The sequence below is a fragment of the Protomyctophum parallelum genome (genome assembly GCF_964188405.1).
Source record: "Protomyctophum parallelum genome assembly, chromosome: 9".
NCBI classification, from domain to species: domain Eukaryota; kingdom Metazoa; phylum Chordata; class Actinopteri; order Myctophiformes; family Myctophidae; genus Protomyctophum; species Protomyctophum parallelum.
The window spans coordinates 16,330,661-16,345,543 of NC_139706.1; the positions used below are offsets into that span (position 1 = coordinate 16,330,661).

The 14,883-nt window shown below is 43.1% G+C and overlaps 1 protein-coding gene across 1 annotated transcript; it reads left to right on the top strand.

Annotated features, from left to right (window-relative positions):
* Positions 1 to 3,606: 3,606 nt before the first annotated feature.
* Positions 3,607 to 13,710, top strand: nherf4a (NHERF family PDZ scaffold protein 4a). Its single transcript, XM_083772953.1, has 12 exons — positions 3,607 to 3,697; positions 4,273 to 4,300; positions 4,424 to 4,485; positions 6,098 to 6,306; positions 7,133 to 7,204; positions 7,848 to 7,980; positions 8,584 to 8,720; positions 8,843 to 9,050; positions 10,016 to 10,212; positions 10,684 to 10,893; positions 13,089 to 13,313; positions 13,540 to 13,710. Exons 2-12 carry the CDS (start codon positions 4,287 to 4,289, stop codon positions 13,570 to 13,572), a joined length of 1,500 nt encoding a protein of 499 aa, XP_083629079.1. The 5' UTR covers positions 3,607 to 3,697; positions 4,273 to 4,286; the 3' UTR covers positions 13,573 to 13,710.
* Positions 13,711 to 14,883: the final 1,173 nt, after the last annotated feature.

The window sequence follows — 14,883 nt, forward strand, 5'->3', positions numbered from 1 at the left end:
GTATAGATACTTGAAAACTGGGCTAATGTTGGAATTAAAACATTTCTGGTTCATATTTGCTTCATCCTTTACCTTAAGGTAAGATGAAGTGGTACTGTAAGTATGCAATAGCAGAGACTTATGAGCCAAAATAAACATGGGTCACTTACTTTCATGGTATGAACATTGCACATTGTTTTGTCTATGAGTCAGGCAAACAACGATGTAGGTAGAAGACTGTTTACTTAGTTAAACTTGGCTCTTTAACTGCAGCAAAGGATTTTTGTCAGGTGGAACCTGTTACCTGACTAATGACAGCTCGTGAAAACTAGTTTTAGTGTAAATGTAAAAGAAAACTCTAAAGACACTGGTTCTCAACTGGTTTCCTATTAGGACCCACTGGTTGGTGAACTCTGTTTTGATTCTTTTGAATAACTTTCAACAGCAACATAAAACATAAACTTATGGAAAATGTATATATATTTTTGCTAAATGCTGGCAAGTTCTATAGTGAATCTCTACTTTGTCATGCAAGTTCTTTGGTTGAAACATTTCAATTACATGTATTTACCATAATGGTGTCTAATGTAATAGTGTCTTGTGTGTACACACGTATGTCGGATGCCTGCCTTATGTTCAAGTGATGCAAAAAGTTGTGCATGTAAAACATGCATAATGCATGACATGTCATGGCTATGGGTGCAAAACATTGTGTTGAAACAATGGTTGTTTTTCATTAAACGGTTTGCGTCATGACTACGAGCAGTGCCACCTCTTTTCTTCATTTAAAGGAGCATTCAGTGATTGGGTGATTTGGAAACCCCCCTGGTCCGACCCGGTAACAAGGTGTGCACATGCCTAGAGTACTGTATATATGAATAGAGACGGCACACGGAGGAAACCCTGAGGCGAAATGGACATAGTGGCCGAATGTATCATTGCAGCTCGAGCCCGTTGACTATCATTGCGCATGATCATGTTATTATTGGGCCCATGACACGTGAACGAATGTTTCATACAGTACGTGAAAGCGCGCAAACGGTGCAATGATAGTCAATCCATCCCAGAATGCACTCTGTTCCTACCCGGAAGGAGGAGTGAAATCGCCTCATGCGCTTTTGAGCAACTTAATGCAAGTGGATGGGAGGAGGAATCCGGTGCCATCTCTATTCATATATACTCTACGGCACATGCACGCACTACAGTGGGAGGACAGTCGGGACACACGACAGGCCAACAGCACGCACACCAAGGCCCGCCCCCACTCGATCATGATTGGCGGAAGGCCCCTCTCTATACTGATTGGATGAAGGCTGGGCCACCTAGCCAAAAACTAAACCTAAGGTTTAGAGATGAAGTGGGGACAGGGAGGAACTCCTTATCTGGTCAGCACACACTATAGTTAGTAGGAAGGATTATCACAACAAAACAAAAAATAGATTTTAATTAAGTGAAATCACTGAATTTACCTTTAATGTGGCTTTTCTTAATGTTTCTAACATGATTGGCAGTATATATGTAATTGACCGATAAACGGAGTGAAATGTATTGTGGACGTAGCTTCAGGTAAAGGATATATAATGTATTTAAATGGCAAAGAGCACGTTAATTCTAAACTAGATTCATAACACAGAAGATATAAATAAATAAATAAAATAGGTACAGTAAGTTAATGAAGAACTGCACCCATTTTCCACCTTCATGTAATTGGTCCTAGCTAATGCTGATAAGAAAAACCTGGATATGACATCAATGTATAGATTCCAAGCTAATGAGTACTACAGAGAAGTATATAGAGAAGTGCTTACAGTGCAATCCTAGTATTTGTAACGTTCTAAAGTACTCTGTGCTAGTGCTAGCAGCCTTTATATTGTTTACAAAGAAGCTAAGATAAAATACCTGGATAGCGTCCATTCTCAACATTCACTCAATACATTCCCACTGTGGCCACTCTCACTGGCTGATAAGGACAGACTCTAGTCTCTATCTGTATGTGTAACAGTAAGCATACTTTGTAGATGCAGGGTAAGAAGGTTAGTTGTGCTAAAATGGGATGGTATGTAAATCAAGCTACAATGAAAGGAATGAGGTAGGTCACGCGTCACTACAATGCAATGAAATAAATGTATTATACCCATATTATGAGGAGCCAATTCACATTAACATTGATTGATTGAAATTTTAATTCGGTGTGCAGAATGGGTACAGTTCAAAGAGGGTTGTCTGACACATCCTATCTTTTTGTGACGAAAAGCCTCAGCCTCGCCCACCCTCGGACTTGGACTCACTTTAGGTGGACTCGACTACAACACTACTTCCAAGTATACGACCTTAAGCATGCCACCCCCCCCCCCCCCCCCCCCATCTCCTTCCCCATTTCCTGTCAGCCTAATGTCTGTCCCTCCATAAAGAAATATAAAATAAAGGGGAAAGCCACAAAAAAAACATTAAAACGAACTTCCATCCAGATAATAATCAGAGTTTGAGGTTCACACGAATAACAAACATGGCGCTCTGTCTTTCTGTTGCCAAATGCAGAGGCCCAATTTCCTCCACGGGGATCAATAAAGTATAATTTAACTTAACCTCACATCAACTGGCATTAACGTTGTTTCATTAACAAAAATGTGGAATTCTATTACAAATAAGTCACCACCAGCCAGCTGACCAAGCTCATAAAACCTGTTTATTAACAATGTGACGTCATGTGCGACACTGATGCATTGGTTGGACACCCAGAACAGAGGTGCTCTCTGACCAGATGGATTAAACATTAATCCCACACGGCCGTGGATATAGAAGCCACCGCCTCAAGTCCTGACCAAAGAGTCTTTTATGTCCCTTAGTGCTTTGTACCTTGCACCTCCACACACTATCTTCCTCACTGTAGTTGACCAAACAGGGCACAGAGAAGGACCCGTCACCATGAAATACAACACAGGTAAGAAACTGCCTTCTTTGTCACAGTGTTGCTTCCAAACGGAGACAAAATGATTTTACTATACAAATTTGAACTTACACGGTGATGCTTGAGGCTTCAACTGGGAACTGAAAGCTTCCCATAGAAAAGCGGAAAAGATCAGGCTGTTATCAAGCAGAGTCAACATTGTCTTTGGTGTCATGGTGTTTTGTATTGCCTTGGTGTTGTTCTTAGTTCAGTGCATTTGAAGGATTTGTTCCTCCTTTTTTTCCTGTTTTCTTTTAGACCTACACACACACACACACACACACACCCTTAGCTGGCCTGGTTGGGATCAAATCACAACAATGTTCTATTCCTGTGCCCCCTGCCTGCCCTTTACCATTCCCCTCTCAGCTTTCTAAACTATTTAAGGACAAGGAAAACATTGGGTACTATTCTCTTCATAATCTTCACACACGCAAAACCTGTGACCATTTAATAAAAGGCAATGGCTATCGTAGTGTTGACTGAGATTGGCGTGCGTCAGCACATAACTGAAATGCGTGACATTGCAGATATCTACATTTACAGCCCTCTGCACTCTCAGATCTCTCCCTTGCCCAGAGGCGGGGTGTGTGTGTGTGTGCGTGTGTGTGTTTGTGTGGAGAGAGGGAGAGAGTAGAAAGGACATGAGTGTTTGTCAGTTAGTTCTGCAAGAGGGAGAGCTGAGAGGGAGTGAGAGAGGGGGAGGAGATGACTTCTCTTTATAAAATGCTAACTCTTGGAAGTTGGATCAGACCAGCAATGTCAGGACATGTGAGTACCTGGTTGATGAAACAGGCCAATGTGTGCTCATTAACTAGAATTCTGATAGAAAGCAGTGTGGTATTATTATCTACTGTTTGTTGTCTAACTCTGTAACTCAACAAGCCATCGTGACAATGGTGCGACGTGTACTTCTGGTGTGCCTCTAGAGGTGCATTTCCTGTCAGTCATTCATCTCTAAGAAAGTCTCCGAATTACGTTCACAAGAATAAAGCAGAAAGACACAAGAGTTTGAGCTTAATGATCAGCTCCGCTTGCATCCTTGGTGACGTCCATGGGAGGACAGGGAGACAGGGTATCAGGCAATGAGTAACCGAGACAGCAGCAGACCAAGGTCACCTTTGGGGAGAGGTCATCGTTGGACGGTAAGTAGACTGGACGGGTCTGAAGGGTGATGGTGGTCTGAATATGTCCTCCTAGCACCCCTGTCTTGTCTCCTGTTTGTCCTGAGGTGTTCTGGCAGAGCGAGTCATCTCTAGACCATCATAGTACAACAGTATCATTTTAGAATAGAATACGACTGGCTATGACTTATTCAGTCTTTTGTCTCTTGTCTTTTGTCTCAGGTCACGAGGATGCAATGGAGGTTGCACGGTAAGTTACTCTTTCATTTAGTTTAGTCATACTGACGTTCTTCTATGGTCTGCTAATGAGATATGAAAATAAATGATCCGACTAGCAATTGTGATGTTTCATGCTCTATCTTTTCGTCTTAAGTTTCAAGTTCAATCCGAGGGAAGGGATCGACAATCCAGCCCTGGTGATTTCAGATGATCCAGGTAAGGTTCAGCTTTCAAAATCTATATAATGCTCCAACCACCTAAGCGTGCATACACACACACACCCAGCCCAGTAGGAAAGTAGTGAATCTTTATCTCCTCACAGACCATCCTGTGTGTGAGAATGGAAGCTATCCAGGTTTTATCTCAGCAACTTTGTAAACAATTCAAAGACTGCTAACACCACACATTTCAGAGAACTACTGATATCTGTTACAGAAACCTGAACTGTACTGTCTGTACTTCTATACTGACCACTTTGTACATACGCCAGTGCTGTACTGTGTTTTCACTTTTCCACATGAAGTATGATATCAAATAAAACCCTTACAATATTGAACTCTGCACTCTGCGGCTAGAACCACAGTTTTAAGGGTGGAACAGAGAGAATTGGTTGAAATGTTTCGCACTATATTAGTTACCGCTTACCTTAACTTACCTCCTTCTGGTGCGTGGTGCTATGCTATGATCCCACCTTGATTTCTGTCCAGCTGTGTGGTCCAGTGCCAATAGGGAATTGGGACAAAATATTACCAAAAGATGGCAACACATTTTGCCCTTGGGTGCAAAAGCACCTAAGGGAATGAGACATTACCCCAGGTGAAGGGGTTTAAGTATCTAGGGGTCTTGTTCACGAGTGAGGGGAGGACGGAGAAGAAGATCAGCCAGAGAATTGGAGCAGCAGGGGCGGTATTGCAGTCGCTGTACCGCACTGTTGTGACAAAAAAGAGAGCTGAGCCAGAAGGCACAGCTCTCCGTCTACCGAGCAATCTTCGTTCCTACTCTCACCTATGGTCATGAAGTGAATAAGGTCGCAAATACAAGCGGGCGCCAAAATGAGTTTTCTTCGACGGGTGGCTGGCATCTCCCTTAGAGATAGGGTGAGAAGTTCAATTACACGAGAGAGACTCGGAGTAGAGTCGCTGCTTCTTCGCCTGGAAAGGAGCCAGCTTAGGTGGTTCAGGCATCTGGTCGAGCGTCTCTCTAGGGAGGTCCTCAAGGCACGTCCCACTGGGAGGAGACCCCCGAGCAGACCAAGGATGAGATGGAGGGATCGACTCACTGCGGCCTTGGAACACCTCGGGATCCCCCTGTAGGAAGTTACTAATGTTGCTCTGGAGAGGGAAATCTGGAGCTCTCTGGTGGAGCTGTTGCCCCCGCGACTCGTCTACGGATAAGCGGTTGAAGATGGATGGATGGATGGATGGTGCAAAAGCAGGGAGTGTATCGCCCAGGATTACATAGACAATTGACACTGGTTGAAAAAAGGGTTAAAGAAATTGTGGGATAAAGATTATATAAAAAAGGCAGGCCCATCACTATATACTGTATGATTAGAATGGCAAAAGAACAGACTGCTTCCATAAATATACATTATACTACATATCTATATCACCAGATAGGTAGTGATGGATGCATGGTGCCCAGGCCTAGAACAAATTCAACGATGAGAATAATGATGTACAGAGCAAATTTTGCAATGCTTGATCTTTTAGAGATCACCTATGGATAATGTTCTCTATGTGGACCCCAGGAAGTGTATAGCTGTTTGCATTTGAAACACCTAATCAACGAACCAACATTTCACTCTAATACTCCACCGTTCCCTCAGAGCCAGAATGTCCTGTGCCTCGACTGTGTCATCTGAAACGCGGCGAAGGCCAGAGTTTTGGCTTCTACCTCCGGATGGAGAAGGACCAACGGGGCCACGTGGTGAGGCAGGTGGAACCGTGGGGCCCTGCAGAGCTCAGCGGCCTCAGAGATGGAGACCGGGTCCTGGAGGTCAACGAGGAGTATGTGGACAACATGGAGTTCCCCAAGGTCAGTGTCTGGAGCAGTGTTCATTTTGTTGACTAAGACTAAAAGACTAATTTCAGATGACTATTAGGACTGAAACTAAATGGTGTGTTCTTAAGACTAAATCGGAATTTGCTCTCAAAATTAACACTTAAGCCCTAACCTCACCAAAGGGTCGAGACTGTTTTAGCGTTGTCGCAGCGATGTGATATGTCCTGTTGCGCGTTGACCCACGTCGTCCCAAGTTGTCCCAAGTGATTCAATGCATGGAATTCAATTGCCCAAACCACCACACCAAAGGGTCACCATGCAACTCCTTGCAACCGTTTGGACCCAGGGAAGTTGCATGGCGACCCTTTGGTGTGGTTAGGGCTTAAGACTAAAAGACTAAGGTTTTTGATATTTAGTCCACTAAGTCTAAATATGACTCAAACAAAATTATGTGTTATTCAAAAGACTAAGGCTAAATCAGTATTTGCTGTCAAAATTAACACTGGTCTGTAGAACTGCAAAGGGTGATTTTCAATTTACATAAGGATTGTGCTGTGACACACTGTAAGCTTGTAGACCAGCTATTTTTGGTGCACGATGCCATCACATGACCACATATAAATCAGTGGGTTGAACCAGTTACCTTACCTTAATGTGTGATACTGTGACACTGTATTCTTTGACAGTTCTGCTGTAATAGAAAGTTACGAGCCAGGTTCAGACCCATGACACTTTGTGATTAGGTGTGTGTCTTCAGCATGTAATACAGGTACTGACGGTTATAAGCCCCCAAGAACAACTGGCTCAATGTTAAACATAATTATCCCAATTAGAATTCTCCTCTTTTTCTATTGGACAGGTGGTGAGGAGGATCCAGTACTGTGGTGTGCATTTGTTTCTCTTGGTGTTGAGAGGAGAGGATTATGAGAAGGTGATTTTTTTTTAATACACACATACTGTACATGGATGGAGAGACACATACAAACATTATACTATCTGCTGTCGGGCAGAAACAAGCTGTCAAAAATATTAACTTTTCAGCAAATACTAACACAATACTGCCTCATCAAAGTTGGTATGGTGACTTTATACAATGTCAGGTACTTGAATTTGTGAATGTATCATCTCTTTACCCACTTTACAGTGAATAGAGGTTTATGACCATTAATGTGGAAATAGGTCTTTTTTTCTGACTGAGTTTGAGGATCCACTGGAGTTAGGAGGTTTAGTCAGAAGCACTTAAATACTTTTCATTGGTTTAATATTTGCAAAACCCGCACACAGATGAGTTCAATAGCACTGATTTATTAAAACAAAAGTTAAAAAATGGAGAAAGCTGTTTTTTTGCCTGACAGCAACGATATATAGTTAGTGTGTGTGTGTGTGTGTGTGTGTGTGTCTCTCTTATTGCCTGCATGTCAAGATATACAGTATATGTACGAGGAATCTTTGTTTTTTTATGTGCATGGACTAGTATACACGCTACATTTTCTGCATTTCCTCGAGCGCGTACTGTATGAAACAAGCGCTGCTGCGTCTTACCCGACCCCACATGATTTGTCCTGGCCTTCCAGGCCATGTCCACGTGCCAGGACCTCCAGGCATTAGCCAGGGCACACCGCGGAGAGGGCTGCTCTCGACCCCGCCTCTGTCACGTCCCCAGACACCCTGACCAAGGCCTGGGCGTCACCGTCACAGCACTGGAAGGTAATGAATCAGCACCATTAATTAAACTATTAACTTAAATTAATTAATTGTCTTTGAAAGCTGAGAAAATACCGTGCAAATGAAGCACGCAAATGAAGCAACTAACCCAATGCTTAGTAATATAGGCAGTGTGATGTCAAGAACATGGGCCTACTTATCAATTCTACAAAGTTCAAGATGTGAGTTTGTCTGGACAAATAATATACCCATACATTGTGTGTATTGGAAAGCCTGACTGACACACAGCCCATTTATGGCCAACATCCGACGTCAGCGCAAATTGACGTTGCTGCTGGGCAACGGTTTCTGTTGTTCTTGACCTCAGACCAGAGCTTGTTCAGCGAGAGAGGGAGGGAGAGTGAGGGGCATGTGAGGGAGGGATTGGAGGGAGAGGGAGCGTGGGGGATGTAGGGATAGGGAGAGTGAGAGTGGGAGTACTGCCAGTGCTGGGTACCAAAAACTGAACACGTTGTCAGCGCAATAACCCCAACAACACTGCAAGGTTTTCTGCTTGTATCTGTGATAATTATTTTCCACCTTATTGCACCTTTTTGTGAGAAGGTGCAGACGTGACGTGTTGAACAGCAGCTGTTTTGTCCTCAGGTCAGAAAGGACAGTACATTCTCAACACGCTGCCTGATGGACCAGCAGAGAAAGCCGGTGTCTGTAATGGAGACAAACTGGTCTGGGTCAATGGTGTCATGGCTTCCACTCTCACATACTCTCATGTCAACAAAATAGTATGTGTTCTTCAGCACATTATTATTTATTATTATTGGTAATGTTTTAATGACCATAATAGATTCCCATTGTCCGCTTTCCGTTATCTGAGCTTGCCTGTGATTATGTCTTTCCCTGTCAGGTGAAGAAGATTGGCGGCTCTGTGACGTTCCTGGTCATCGACAGAGACAGTGAGTACAGCTACATCAGGAGGAGGATGCCCATCTTACCTGTTCTATCACAGAAGCACAACCTCATCCACAGACCAAAGACCATGCGTCTGATCTATGGTTCTGACGGGTATGGCTTCCTGCTGCGACAAGAGAAATTGCCTCCGACAGAACTCGTAGGTGAGATATACATTGAACAAACCGGATTCGGGGGTTCTATGCGCATTACTAATAAATAACTATTTCACTGGAGTACTCATGTTTTGATGTTGTTCTCAGCCAATGTGTGGATTTAGCACCCAGATAATGGAGTAGAGAGGATATGATTTGTCACTGTTTTCACCCCGTTTTGGTTCAACCTCCTGGCTATGCAGTCACAGTGTCAGGAGTTAGAATCCAGCTTGTGTTGCATTTCACCCCTCCCTCCTGTCTCTCTTCACTGTCCACTGACTGCATGAATAAATGCCATAATCTTAATCTTAAAGGAGCACTCGAGTCACGTTCAACCTTATCTTCTTAAAAGTGTATTAACAGTTTGCATGGACAGGCATAGGGAAGTACTGTATGTATACTATATACTATATAGTGGTTTCATCCTTTTAGCAGGCTATATAGTATATAGCCTGCTAAAAGGATGAAACCAAGAAAGTCTTTTGGCTTGTTTACATTGGTGTCCTCACTCCTCATGTACTCAATTCATCGAAAAACATTATACAGTATATTGAGAGACAAATACGCAGTAATATCTCAACCATGCTCACTATAACATGTTACCCTTTCTGACTATACTGGCATTATGTCTCAGATGTGTTCTTCTGTGGACATATCAGAAACCTGCCAAATGCCAATGATATATCTTTGGTGGGGATTCCAAGCTAATTGGGAACTGCCTTTCTCTGCCTGGAAAGTTGGACCTGAGTTAGGACCATCTAACCACCAATTAGATGGATTGTAACCGTTTCCGTGGCATTGCAGTGCCACATGTTGTTCTTTGCTATTTTACTCATCTAGTAAGTTGAAATTGTATGATTTATTATTATTTCTGTAACATGTCTCTGCTACCCCGCCACCCCTTAAATTAAGAGATATTAAAATATATATATATGCTATTCTTTTCTACCAATTCTACCAATTCACCATCCAAGCTCACCTACTGAGGGAGGTGGACGCTGGGAGTCCAGCGGAGAAAGCAGGGATGACCGATGGAGAGCTGCTGCTAGCGGTCAACGGAGAGGAAACTGAGTCCATGGAGCACGAGGACATCGTCAAGAGGATCCGGATGAGTGGTCAGAGGGTCAGCCTCACCTCCATCTCCATGTCTGGACGAGACTTCTACAGACAGGTGAAGTTCAGAGTTTGCAGGTCCCATCTGTCTAACATCACGGCTCATTTAGAACATTTGGGACATTTAATGTTTTTTTTTGTGTGGCCTTTATTTTATATCTTTTATTTATGGAGGGACAGACAGTAGGCCGACAGGAAATGGGGAGAGAGATGGGGGGGGAAGACATGCAGCAAAGGCCGTCGGGATCGGGAGTCGAACCCGCGGCACACTGCCAGACTGGACCACTGCGCCACGGCCCAGTTTAAATGGGGCTTTTAGACGTGCAGTTTCATACTACGATATCCTGTCTCTTGCTTTGTTTTTTTTTCCTTTTTTCTTTTTTGTATTGTCTGTTTTTTTCCTGTTTGTTGTCATTGTCTTTTTATCAATAAAAAATTAAGTGGAAGACACTGACACAAGAAAATCACACTGTCTGTGATATGAAAATAATCAATGAATACGCTTTGTTTGTTCTGTTGTTTTCTGCAGTTAGGAATATCCCCTCTGATGTTCCATGATGACTACGTCCCTGACAAGGGGGGGCTGAGAACTGTGTCCCATTTCACTGAACACCGTAATGGACGTCATGGGGACAAATCTGTGCCCTGTCCCAGGCTTTGTGTTCTGGACAGACAAGACACAGGCTTCGGTTTCCATCTGGGATGCATCCAGGATGAGCCAGGGGCATTCATTGGCCAAGTATGCCATACTAGATACTACACAGCACTATATTAACCAATACACCCACTGCATTCATGCCTTGTTGTAAGTTAACCCATTTTGACCTGAGATCAGATTCTAAAAATGTCTTCTACATCCTGACAGTTTTCTGAAAAAGCTATGTTTCTATGTCAGTCGTTTTTCAATTTTTCAAAAATAGCAGACCTATACAAGCTCGTAGCGCGCCACTCGGTGGCTAAAGCAAAATGGGTTAAGATAGGAACTTGACAACAGCAACAACAGAGTCAGGTCTGATCACTGAATTTGTTACAGTAACAACTAGAAAAAGTGCCCTTCCGGGCACAGGTCTCCACCAGGTTATCCACAGATCCGTGCAGTTAGAGGTAAAAACACTTTTCGGCCAGTTATAGCGCCACCTTGAGGCTGAGTTGAAATTGTTCATGTGGCATTTCGTCCTCGGCCTAGTGGGAATGTGGGTGCACAATATCACGGAAATCACGCGATGTGTTCATGATTTGCAGCATTTTGTTTGAAACTGAGCACTCCTGTGAACTTTGGAAGCCAATCTTAACCAATCAGGATGGAGTCTGATAAATCTGAAAGACCCGTTTCGTTGAATGGCTCTAGAGAGACTGTGTACCAATTTGCGTGATGTTTGGACAAAATCTGTAGGTGTACTGTGCAAAAACTTGTTTTGCACAAAGCGGCCTCCTGGTGGCGCTATAACAGGCCGTTCTGGAAAGTTTGGGGCAGAGGTTCATGGTTGGCATCCAGGGAGTGTGTGTGCAAAATATGGCATCGACCGGGTTAACGGTGGCCGAGATTAGCTGTTCACGGACACACACACGGACACACACACGGACACACACACGGACACACACACGGACGGACGGACACGCGGACGGACGGAGTGCAAAACATACTCTCCCCACATGCCTTCGGCCTGGTGGAGACAATAAGTTTGAAATCTGTCTGGTCCGTTTTTCCATCCTTCTGTCAAGTGTGAGATCTTATCATCTTGTTCGGGGCATATCTCCTGGGCATAATAATAATTATCTCTCCATGAGGCCTAGGATATTTGGTTATTTCTAGGGAGGACAGTACGCTGTGTAGCAAATGTAGGTCACTGTGATACTACAAACCCAATCACTGCTTTTTTATCCTGTGGGTCACTAGATACATTTTCTGAAAGCATTCAAAGATAGAGAGAGGACGTCATAGAAAGTGTGTCATAGACATAGCTGTCTATAGACCGATTCCGTACCGGTTTCATGGTCGCAGCCTACGTATTTCCTGTAGGCGGACTCGACGTAGCTGCGGGGGTAAAACCCTCACCAGGCGCACATCTTCCACTACAGTGAACGGCAGAGTGACTGATGTTAGTTTGCCTCAAACTTTACTCTTTTACCTGCTTTTTTACTAACACTAACATTACAAAGATGCCCAGAACATCGAGATGAACCTGTGTAGTTTATGGCTGCTCCAACAGTAGTGGCAACATAACAAATAAAATAAAACGGAATGTCTAATATCCACCGCGATGGCTGAGACCAGAGCCATTGAGCAATGGTTGAGACAAAGCAGTGAAAGATACATAACGCCAGTCTTACCCAATACCAAATATTTCTGTTTTATTAACACAAGGCTGCTGTACTTTATACCTCATACTTTAAATGCTTAGTATGAGGTATAAAATACAGCAGCCTTGTGTTCATAAAACAGAAAGATTGGGTATTGGGTAAGACTGAAATTATGTATCTTGCAGGATTCTTCACTGCTTTGTCTCAACCATTACTCAATGGCTCTGGTCTCAGCCATCGCGGTGGATATTAGACATTCCGTTTTATTTTATTTGTTATGTTGCCACTACTGTTGGAGCAGCCATAAACTACACAGGTTCATCTCGATGTTCTGGGCATCTTTGTAATGTTAGTGTTAGTAAAAAAGCAGGTAAAGGAGTAAAGTTTGAGGCAAACTAACATCAGTCACTCTGCCGTTCACTGTAGTGGAAGATGTGCGCCTGGTGAGGGTTTTACCCCCGCAGCTACGTCGAGTCCGCCTACAGGAAATACGTAGGCTGCGACCATGAAACCGGTACGGAATCGGTCTATAGGAGTGGTTGCACGACTCAAAAACAAACGCCAGGGACTGTCTGAGTGATCACCCAAGTAAGTAGTTGTGTTTTGACTGCTGTTCTCTCTTTCGTCCTCTAGGTGGTGCCAGGGGGCACTGCCCAGGGAGCTGGACTATGGGAAGGGGACGTGCTGGTGGAGGTGAATGGACAGAACGTGGAGGACAAGTACTTTGGGGATGTGGTGGCGTTGATAAAGTCCAGTGTGTCACCTCTCAGGATGCTGGTGGTGGAGCGGAAAGGCTACGAGTGGCTCAGACAGAACGAGCAGCCCGTCTCTCCAGGACTGGTCATCTACAGCTCTCAGGTCAGACACAACTCGCACTAATATAAATGTGCAGAAATAAAAGAGAATTTTGCGTGACGTGTTCATTTGTGATTGTACGTATGTACCTCATTTTGATTTTGCAGGCTTGATTGCACTGTGCACATGTCTGAGTTGGATACAATCACGTTGAACTGTGTTTAATCAAACAAGCAAACGTGCAAAGACAAACGGACCGAAAATGATTTCCATCTTGTGTGTTTTTCAGGTTTCAAGGAGATCAAGTGATGTCTTTTTATAATGGAGTGTTGAGATGCAACCGAAGACGCTCTTGGGACTCTGATAATTGACCTGTAGGGAAGCTGACTCCCCCTCTAACTCTCTCCAACAAGTCATGTCGTGTAGCCTAGGTAACGACAACGATGATACAGTGCTCGGTCATCAGGATGAAAACACAGTTGACGTTAAAGACACTTTGAGTCAATGTTGAGACAGCCTTCCTCAGTAATAGGTTTATTACATGGGCTTGCACACACACACACACACACACACACACACACACACACACAACACACCACAGTGCTTCAATCATGTAGTTCTTGCTCAATGGGAGACCTTATATACACACAGAACTGTCTGTTCTACACAAGGTATATGTATACATTTAATTAAAGCTAGTACCCAGATCAACATGATGAGGTACACATCGACAGAACGGGTATCGCGTTGACAGAACTTTTGGTCTGTCAGGCACACCCTTATACGAAATTCCAACAGAGGATATAAATAAAACAATACTATTCATGATAGTTAAAATTACATTTAGTATTTAGAGGATGCTCTTACCCAGGGTGACTTCACTGACTTCTAAGTGCAAGATAAGAATAGGCCTAAGTGACATAAACGCTAGTCGGCCTAGGTCCTTTGTCACGCAAGCAGAGTGCAAGGAAAAACTAGTTAGTGCTGCAAAGTAACTACGAGTATCAGGTAAACCTAGCATCTGCCTAAACAACATGCATCTAAATAACATTCTTAGCATGTGGTCAAGCAGAAATACTATACACAAATTTAAATACTACACATATTAGCCTATAGGAAGATACTTACAGTCTTACATTAAGTAATCAATCATAATTGTGTAATATCAGGAATTATTCCACAAAATCAAGAGAAACACTGCTCCATCCTCATATGTTACCTGCTGCTACGTATGGACGGTTACAGGAATAAATGCCATCTGTCAACACTATATCTCTCATCCTCGGTTCCTCAGTCATAGAAAACTTATGATATGCTGTTTTTACTTAAATTGCCTCTCAGTAGCAGTTAAGTATTGTGTTTTGGTCAAAGACTCAAAGTGTAATTGAGTTGTATATCTTACATTGAGATACTGAATGATGAGCAAATAGATTTTGTTCTTATAGTGCTAAATGTGTAGCAACCCAGAATGAATGTTTATTTTTAATATTTTGATGTTCTAGTTTTTGAGCCAATTATTATAATTATGTCACATTAAAGCTCTATTTTGTCAGAGTATATGCATTTTGAGTATTGTATGAATGTAAATACATTATTTAAATAAAGATATTGAAATTCCATCGTTTCCATAGCA

Coding starts and splice junctions, on each gene's coding strand:
- nherf4a (XM_083772953.1), top strand. Junction 6,307..7,132: donor ACAACATGGAGTTCCCCAAG/GTCAGTGTCTGG, acceptor TCTATTGGACAG/GTGGTGAGGAGGATCCAGTA. Junction 7,205..7,847: donor GAGGAGAGGATTATGAGAAG/GTGATTTTTTTT, acceptor CTGGCCTTCCAG/GCCATGTCCACGTGCCAGGA.